At 50.0% G+C, this 9,635-nt stretch overlaps 1 protein-coding gene across 1 annotated transcript in view; it reads left to right on the plus strand.

Annotated features, from left to right (window-relative positions):
- The window catches only part of LOC144125583 (uncharacterized), a 34,355-nt gene extending 25,348 nt beyond the window's left edge, over positions 1-9,007 (plus strand). The window contains exons 2-3 of the mRNA XM_077659075.1: positions 947-1,264; positions 1,586-9,007. Of these exons, the coding sequence (XP_077515201.1) occupies positions 947-1,264; positions 1,586-1,869 (602 nt within the window). The 3' untranslated portion in view covers positions 1,870-9,007. The remainder of the gene's footprint in view (positions 1-946; positions 1,265-1,585) is intronic.
- Positions 9,008-9,635: the final 628 nt, after the last annotated feature.

Here is a 9,635-nt window from a genome sequence, read left to right on the forward strand (position 1 = left end):
TATTATTTTCTTTCCATGTCCTGCTACCGAATGTTTGCTCATAGGGTTATACTGGTTGGATCTTTTTTATTTTCAATATCATGTATTTTTGTTTCGGGGAGGCAAGAGCTTGTCAAGCTATAGAATCCTATCTTTTCCTCTCTGCCTCATAAATCCTTGTGATAGAAAAATAAAGACATTATTATTATTGTTATAGTTATTTTGCGCGTATGGTACGTATACTGAGCTTTCTATCGCAGCGCGGAGAACTGGCGTCTAATAGCACTTTCACAAGGGAAACGCTGACTTATTTGCCACAGACTGTTGAAAAGTACCAACGGCATTCCTGTGAGACCAGAACATTTTCCGAGCATTGCGAATGGACTGATGCTGTCTTTGGCAGTGGAAGATTCCGGCCACTTCACTTTCCGCTGCTCGGCAGCTGTTTCAGAACCAAGAAAAGTGACCTGGCAGTTTTATAGAACCGTTGTAGCTCGCAAGTATACAGCACACAGACATCTCCCTGTAACGTTGAGCGTTCTTAAATCTCTATTGGCATCAATGACAATGATATTCCTATTCGCAAGCTTTCTGAGTGGCAATTTACGTGGACAGCGAAGGAGGAACCTGAGGCAGGCTGTCTCGTTCTGTTAAGTTAACATAGCGACTGGCTTCGCTGTGAAAACTAAGGGCAGTTCATCAATACTGAGAAAAGCCGTTTCGCGTGCGCCTCTGTTTCCGTCAGCCTATATTGGCTACCGAAGCGTATCCTTGAAGTTCCAAGTTTATTAATGTGTCGGGAAAAAATGCGTTTTGCTGAAGGGTGTGTGCGTTGGTACTGCCGGCTTCTTGGCTTACCTGCCGTGTTGAATAAAACGGCTTAATAAGCGAGTGATCAGCTTGTATGCTGACAAATGTGGTGGCGCCCGCGTGTTGACAAGCAAGCGCGCCTGTACTTTCTTCTCAGCTGACATACGCTGCCACTGCAACCTGGCGCCGTGCGTGTCCACGGGCTACATGTGCAAGTCTGAGCTGGGGCTCTGCTTCTCGGAGAGCGGCGTCCAGATGACGTCTTCCCTGAACGCCGCCTCCACGACGGCACCCCGCCACGGCTGCGTCGACCTGCTGGCCGACGTCTCAGGCGACGCCAACTACGGCTGCCAGGCACCCGCCGAGGGCGCGCCGCCGTCGCCGCTGCTGGAGGCCCCTCTTTTGGAGGGTCGCCAGTGCTGCAGCGAAGACATGTGCAACTTCCAGAGGGACTTCCCGGAGCCGGGTGCCTCAGGTAAGGAAGTTCAGGCGCGCAGAACGGGCGCCTATTTCCCGGCACTAGGGCTGTATGCCGGGACGTGACAATGCTGTAACATCATCCGTGCTAGCAGGGGCATTTGCTGCCCAAGCTTTCGTCCAGAGCAGGTTTCATAGAAGACCTAATAGAGAAGATCGAGCTTACAGCTGTGGAACCGTTGTGTGACAAATACGGCCAGGCTATATCTGCAGCGTGAGGCTGTTCTTCAGTGCTGTGTTGTTCACACGTGCATGTATATCTCGGCAAGACGCACTTGGTTCGCGCGCGCATCGCTGACTGCCCGTCCCCTCTGCGCAGAGTCGAGGACGCGGGGCGGCGACCAGCAGGGCTCCCTGACGCGCCTGGTGTGGTTCCGCGCGGCAGTGATCGCGGTGCCCATCGCCGGCGGCTCCGTGCTCGTGCTGCTCGTGCTGCTGGCCGCCCGGCTTCTGCGCAAGGACAGCGAGCTTCCGTCCACGGCCGCCACTTTCCACGAGGCGCTGCACAAGGGACGACACCGGAGCGTGCTCCGCGTCTGCCTCCGCGGCTGCTTCGGAAGCAGCGGCGACGCCGCCACGGACAAGGGTGTGGTGCTCGTCTGAAACGTCGTGCAATCCCGCGCCCAGCAGGAGGGCTTCCAGCATTGCTACCACCTTCTTCACCCACACGCGCGTTCTCCTGGTGTTCTCTTTCTTCGGTTATTTATTCTCCTTTCCTGCCGCGTCCGCGGAGAGACGTTTCCGCCTTGCGGCGCAAGACAGTGCTTGGCAGAAGAAGAGCTGTTGCTTGTTGGCTCGCGCTGCGGTGGCCACGCTGGGTCGTTCGACTTCCACTGCAGTCAGCTGTTAACGCGCAGCATATATTTCTGCAGCTCGCATTTCTGCGGTTACGTGCCAAAATATGCGTACATCGTCAAAAGGCTCTGACGATGTTTGCCGTGCCAAATTACTCACGTTGACTTCACTAGGCCAGTCGTTATCAAAACCGAAGATAGTTGAATCCCGCTTACTTGCGCCTAAGGGACTGTTGGATTCTTTGATGCTAGCGGGTAATTTGTCACTGTCGCACACAAGTTTCTGACCTCCTGCTTCCGACCGACTTCGGAAGCAAGAGTGTACTGTTCCCTGTGAACGCGCGAGAAATTGCGGAGGGATTTTGCGCCGGAAATTGCACACCTTCGATGGAACTTCGCGTCAGTCCAGTAGAATCGTGTGGTAAAGAGGCAGGCACCTAGTCATTGCGAGAGCTGCTTGTATCACATGTTCTGTTCTCTGCATATTTGTTGCAATTTTTTTTCCGACTCTTGAGCTGTTCCCAACAATGCATTTTTACAATGTTGCAGGCTAATTGTGACATTCAGCCAGATAGTCGAGAGAATTTTTCTAATAATACCATTCACACAGACTGTTGTATGCTTTTGGCGCCTATTTTGTAATACTCGGCTGGATATATTCAGCTTCTGCAAGTTTGGACTTGGCCATGAAGAGGCGATGCATTTAGTAGCCTTTAGCCTGTTCGATTTCAGTTTACCAGATACCGCATCACACTGTACTGATTTTATACCTCGCCATTGCCATGCATTTGATGTGCCGGCTGTTTGTGATGTACAAGCGTCTGGTGTAGGTTAGAATGAGGAAAGACCAATTACGCGCCAGTCTAGGTTTTGCGTGGTATTACATGCGTGCATGTGAGAAATCTTTCTGCTGTAGCTTGCACACTTCCGTGCTCCTGCTTTTTCGCTTGAATGATGAAGCCATATTTTTGCTAGCAAAAAGGCGCCCTGCCGTACTTCCACAAAGTACCTAAATCACCGAGACGTAAAGCCTGCCAGCACTGCGTCGGGAGTAACCGCTTGCTAGAGGACATACCGAATAGAAGCGTGCCATGGTAGTTTTTCAAGACTAGCAAGCAGTGTAACTTGCCGCCAGTTTTTTGGGGACCCTGTAGTCTCCATTCGAGCATTGCCTTTGTGCCACTTTGCCTACAACCATTTAGCATCTTAGCTGTCTTCACCAGAGCATTAGCTATTTGATAAGATACATCTTCTCTTACATAGAGCGTGAGAAAAATAAATCTCACGAACATCACATTTGAAGCCTTGTCCTTTGTGGACTTGGGAACTGCGGTTCCACTTGCCCTTGAAGTATGTACGTCCGCATTCAAGCATTTTAAAGCGAGTAGTCTTAGAGGAAAAGTAGCTATAGTTCCGGAGAGGCGTCCTTTTCAAAACGTGCCAAGCAAAAATCTTAGCCGGCGCTAGTGCATGACATGCTAAGCTTGAAAGCCGCACATATAGCATACAATAGAGCTGTGCCCAAATAAAGCTGAAGCCCATGTTCACGCCCGTGGTTTCCATAGTCGGATACAACTCAAGAAATAAGCGGCAAATTCCCCTCAAAGGAGCCCCTCCAGCCAAAGGCGTCGACCAATTCTCCCCTCTCCCCCTTGACCGATCCTTTTGGACCTGCTTGCGTGAAATTGCAGGGGGTGGCAGATGAACAGTTAATAACCACTGTTTAATCTGGTCAGCCACGTAGTCATGAAAATCGATCGACACCATTGGCTGGAGGGCTTCGCTTTAGCGGCACCCCCTCTTTCGTCTTGAGTTGTATCCGACTATAGCCCGCGAGAGCTTTTCGGTCAGTGTGTCACTCACTAAATACTAGTGAATTTGCTCGGCATCAGTTCGCCTAAGAGTTTTACAAAAGGTGCCTTCGAAGAGTTCGAATTGCGTGGGATGGCAAAGCAAGGATTCTTTAAAAGTACCGTCTGTGACTAGTCCTGCTCGAGTGGCCACAATAGCGTCGCATGGTTCTGGTAGCGCTCCTGGTGACATTTCTGGTGGCGCAGTGGCGACAATTCTGCCGACTGCGTACAGCGTCAGAGCGGCGTAGTCGCCAGGAGTCCTGCCGGACCCGGCAACAAAACCGGTAATTGCAAGCAGTGGTTACAAAGTGTTTGTGTGACATAGACGGTACATGATGAAAGCTAAGGGGTGGCTGACAGGAGATACAGGATTTGAACGGTAGTGCGTTGCTGTTACTGGTTTAGGATAGATTACTTAGAATTGAGTGACGGGGCGTTAACAACTATAACCCTGAAAAAAAATTATAAAGCTATATGCCCAGCTGATAATTTATGTGTGCCAATTCGCATATTTGTGGGATACTTGGTCGGCCGTCGGCGAAGTAAGAAATGATGACAAACAGCAAGATGTGCATGCAAAAGCTGCATGATTGTGGCGGGAAGTCCACTTCTTTCTTTTTTTATTGTTTATTCTTGTTTTGCATCGACGAATTTACCAGAGTCGATGTGTCCCGTTCACAGCGCCGCCCAATGCCTAGTGCTGCTGTCAGATTGCGAACAAAAATGCTGTGTCTTATAAGCTTCTGTACAAGCGAGTTCAAATTTGAATGAGTCGAGGGCAGAACTGAGATTTTTTTGTGTGGGCGTTTGTAAGTTTTTGATGACCGCCTGGAGTTTTTTTCAACATGGTTAGTCGCCCATAGATCGAAACTAAAGATGTTATTTGACTCCCTTTTTCGAATACTCGCGTACAGCAGTGGTCGCCGTTGGGAGACGTTCGAAAATTTAGGTTCAATCTGTGCTAATAAATAGAAGCACGCCACTGACTTAACCTTAATTAACCCCTTAATTAACCGACAGTCGATGTTCAACGGAAATCACATTCTCGCTGTTTCGTTCCCCTCTTTCTCCGAAGTGCCCGGTTGTTAAGCAACAGTGCTCCGACTACATCTCGCTGTTTCGCCGACAACGAATGATGCCCACTCAGCTTGGCGAACGCTTTTTCCGTAAGCGCTTACACGCACAATGCACAGATCGCTTAATAGCGCTAAGTAGAGCGACAATCACGGCAGCCTTGCGCTCGCACATTTGCCCGTAGCCTTAGCGTCGCTTCTGGGGGGGCGCGGCCGCGCACACCTTATGCAAGCACACCCGTTTTATACACACCAGCCTCCTCCCTCTGTCGCATAAAAGCCGAGCACGTAGCGAGTAGAAGTATAGCGTTTAAAGGAGCCCCATATGAGTATATTTGTACATACGAACGGCGCGCGCTTCAAGCTCAACCGTCTCTTACCTGATCGCTTCCTGCCTTAAACCAAAATCTTGGCTGAGTAGTCGTAGGAGATCGTAGGTGCAGAGAGCACTGCAGCCCGTGGTCGCGTTGACATCCGCAGCAGGACCCCTCACTCCTCGCGCGGTACCCCTTCGCACGCACCGCCGGCATGTTGTGGAACGCTTCGGAGTCGTGGGTAGCGCTTTATAGTGCTGACGTAGAGCTACATTCCATGTTAAACGCTTAACATTGATTGCACGAGATCATGTGAGTACGCATTTCCTGTAAACCCAACCTGACTTCTTCGTATGATGTAACCACCAGAATTGGTCTTCGCTGTTGTCTGAAGGCGCTCAGGCAGCACTGGGCGTAAGATAAATACAACTATAGTCGAACCTCGTTATAACGAAATAATGGATATAACAAAGGAATGACGATTCCCATTCGAAGCTAGGTCACCACGGGTTATAACGAAGCTACGGCTATAACAAAGTAATCGCCGGGCCCCTTCAACTTCGTTACAACGAGGTTCAATTGTAATCTGTATTCGTACTGACGTGTCACGGAGGTTGCGCGACCAAATGCGAGTCCGCGACCGAAAACGACGAGTGCGACGTTGCTAGCCGCTGTTCCGTAACGGTCTCTATCGAAACAAGAACTTATACTGGGACTGACGTTGCCGGCAATGCGAAGCCGTACACTCTAAACACGAATACGACTATATGGGAGTAAAGAAGGAGTAAAATGTCCTCTAGTGCACTAGAGGACAGTTTACATCTTTTTTATTCCTTTATGTTTAGGTTTTAGAGTGTATGTGGAACAAGCGTCACAACAACTCGCCAGGCGGCGCCGGTTGATTCAGCCGCTTTGGGACTCGAATCGCTGGATAGGAAAGTCCAGCAGCGTGCAGTTTCCCCTCGACAGTCGTTTTTCAACCAAAGTGACCATTGGCGACTGTCGCTTTGCGACCAAAAAGGCCGCACGACCTCCGTGACTCACCAGTGTGAACGCTTTACCAACAAAGCACCACGCAATGCACGGCACGCAACTCGTATTGCAAACAATTAAACCTTTTTTTTAAACAATCTTGTGCGTTCCAGCAGGCGCAAGGACGAGCCTCGAAAGATGGCACCTACGTTTGTGACCGCTTAAAGTCACCGGAACCCCATAACAGCTATGCGAGCACAAGCGCGGTGATTAATTCGCATGAGTATCAAGAGATGGCGCCTATGTTGGACACCGCTATGCGAACATATGCCCTCGGTTAATTTCAAACAAACCGACCAAGTTGAAGGCAAAAGTGAGCGCAACCCTCCAGCGCAAACGACATCCCGCGGGGCTTCTCGTTTCCGAGGCCCGCGCAAAGAAGCCACATGTCGCCCAGTTGACGGCAGCGACGCAGCTGCTCATTTCGCGCGCGGCGCGCAATGCCGTGAAAGTGTTCCTTGCTCGGCGTCGTCGTGCTAAACATAGACAAGAACGGCGAGTGGCGCAATTGGCCGCCTGTCGCTGCCGTCATGCCCAGCAAAACACAAGCGCCATGAGCGGAATCCGAAGCGCTTCCGGATGCTGGGAGCGCTTCGAGGCTCGCTTTGCATGCTGGCCCCCCGCACCGCTGGCACGAGGGTGACGCTGTGTTGTGCTACGTCACGTTCGTTGTTCGTTCCTTCGTAGTTTTCAGAGCTGCGACCGAATAATCCACTTCGTCTACTCCGTCAGTGATGATGACGAGCGCGCCGAGATTTTTTTTCCCCCGAAAATGCTGCGTTTGCATGATTTTTTTTCTTTCTGGGGCCTGTTAATGCATTTTCGTCCTGCCACGGGCCTTTTCCTTTGTAGCAGACTTGAGAGTAGGCTGCAGCAGCCTATATTTCTGGTAGTCAATGCTAGATTCGACTATTTCGCTTTTGTCGTGCGCTTGCAAAAACAAAAGGAAGCGGAATTTGTGCTTTTCGCGAGTAGGCATACCTCGCAATTTGGCAGCGTCTTCGTTACTGCGTACTTTCGGGGACAAAAGTCCTCACAGGACCCGCGAGCGGTAGCCAAACGCGGAGCTCTGTTATTGGTCGATGGTTCTAGGCCACAGCTGTGAAGGTGAAAGTTTGACTTGGGTTATTTAATGTGCGCTAGTAACTCAGGCGATCGTTGTTAAACGTCGCTCCAATACGCACAGATTGTTGTTCGCGCGTCATGAAGAATTTCTGCCCTGAATAGTACCTTAGATGACCCCTGTAGATTTCTTCGACGGGATCGCTCCAACCAAGGCGGTAGTGCACAACGAGAAGTTCGATACCTTGCCGATTATCCTGCTGAAAAGCTGTGTCTCAGGATCGAAAAAGAAGTGAGAAAAAATTTCAAACCGGTATATTCCCAGCAAAATTTCTGCCCGTTTAAAGCGCACGGGAAGTGGTAAGCGCTCACAACCTGCTCTCATATTTCTATTGGCCGGACATATTTCTACTAGTCCGTATTTCCACTTTCTCACTAATCTGTGACGTAGGGAAACTCGTGTCCTGTACGCTTGCGTCTTAAAACTGAAGAGCAACCTCCAAGCTGTTTACTTCGGTCTGAGGCTGAAAAAATACGCACACTAGGAAGCAGTTTTACAGAAAATAGCAAAACCGCGATTTGGTTCATATGCGCCCCCACAGAAACCAAAAAGCGAAGGAAACACAATCGCGCAAATAACAAGAACCAGGGCGCCATCTTTTGGGCATGGTACTTTTCGAGCTGTTCCATGAAACGACTTCACGCCACCGCGAGCTTCAAGCTGCGAAGCAGAGCGTGCCTAGTAAGACCAGCCTATAGTTTTGCGTCGCGCCTACGTCATCTCCTGTCAACCAATCGGCGCAAACCGAATACTCTTAACACGGATATGCCTATGTGAGAGTAAAAAGAGAGTAAGCTGTCCTATAACGCACTCTGTTTCATAAAAGGGGGTGTGCTAGAGGGCATTTACTCCCTTTTTACTCCTTTCTGTTCAGGGTGTACGATTACCCAAACGCACCCACTGTCCAGTGTACGGCGAAAGTTTCAGCTGGCGGCGAAGTTTCGAATAAGTTTCGAATAAGGCAGCACTCGGGCTGAAAGGGGGGTGCCGTGCGAGCGGAGGACGCGAGGAAACCAAAGATGTCCACGTACCTGCCACAGCCACCGTATTATGCATCCTGTATACGTGCCAAGCCCGGTGCCAAGCGTGCCTGCGCGCCCCCTCTGAGAACACGGCGGGCCGCGGACGCGTGTGCTCCGGGCGCCACCGCGTGTCTTGCCATAGAGTCGACATTTTTGTACATATTTTTCTTATTGTGCTGTACAGTTTTCTAAGCCTAAGGCGCCGCGACTGCTCTTTCGCTTCCGGCCGTTGAGAACACTACACAGAAAGGACATGACAAAACAAAAAAATAAAAGCGCAGTGTGAGTGCCAAATGCTGCCGGCTGCTATACGCACCGACTCCGCCCACTGCTTGTGTGGTGCGCGCGCGCGGTGCGAGGCGCCATTTTTTTGTTTCTTGTGCCGGCGAAGGCTTCTTTTTTTTAAACACACACAGTTGTACATACGAGTTATTATATGTTATTATATATATTATTATTATTATATTTAAGAAAAGAAAAGCCGCGCTGGCAACTGTATGATGCAAGAGAATAAAGAGCATTGATCGCTGAAGCTGCGTGGATTGCTGTGCTCATTTCGATGCGTTCGCGTGGATCTGACGGCTTGCTCGCGCGTCAGATCGCGTGACGCTCCAACGCCGTTTCTCTGAATGGTTTTCACTCATTGAAAGTATCGTGATTGGTGACAATATCGTAAAACGCTTGAGAAAATTCCGGAAATTGCTGCGGATAGCTGCAAGAAACCGACTCCGTCTCAGGCTGAGGGGAAGGCTTCCAACGACGACTGGCGGCAGCGCACTGACCGGTAGGTGGTCCTGGCTCCACCTCGGGTAATGGTTTTCAAGGTGTAACACGCTTTTATGCTGTCGCGGTGTTAGGGAAAACAGTTACTGGCCATAAATGAGGTAATTTCCTCCAGTGAAATAAGTGAAATCTTACTATAAAGAGAGGTTCATGACAAAATATAATGGACATAACAAAGGCACAGCTTTTCTCCTTGGAAGTTCCCATAATTTTTATGAGGCAAAATTTTCCTACAACAGAGATATAATGAACTCCACGGGGGGGGGGGGGGGGGGGGGGGGGGGTCATTTCGTGCTGAAATTATCTATTTGCAACGGTATATTGAACACTTTGTACCCATTCGATGTTGTAAGCTGATTTTACAGCGTATTACCG

The sequence above is a fragment of the Amblyomma americanum genome, chromosome 3 (assembly GCF_052857255.1).
Source record: "Amblyomma americanum isolate KBUSLIRL-KWMA chromosome 3, ASM5285725v1, whole genome shotgun sequence".
Classification (NCBI taxonomy): Eukaryota; Metazoa; Arthropoda; class Arachnida; order Ixodida; family Ixodidae; genus Amblyomma; species Amblyomma americanum.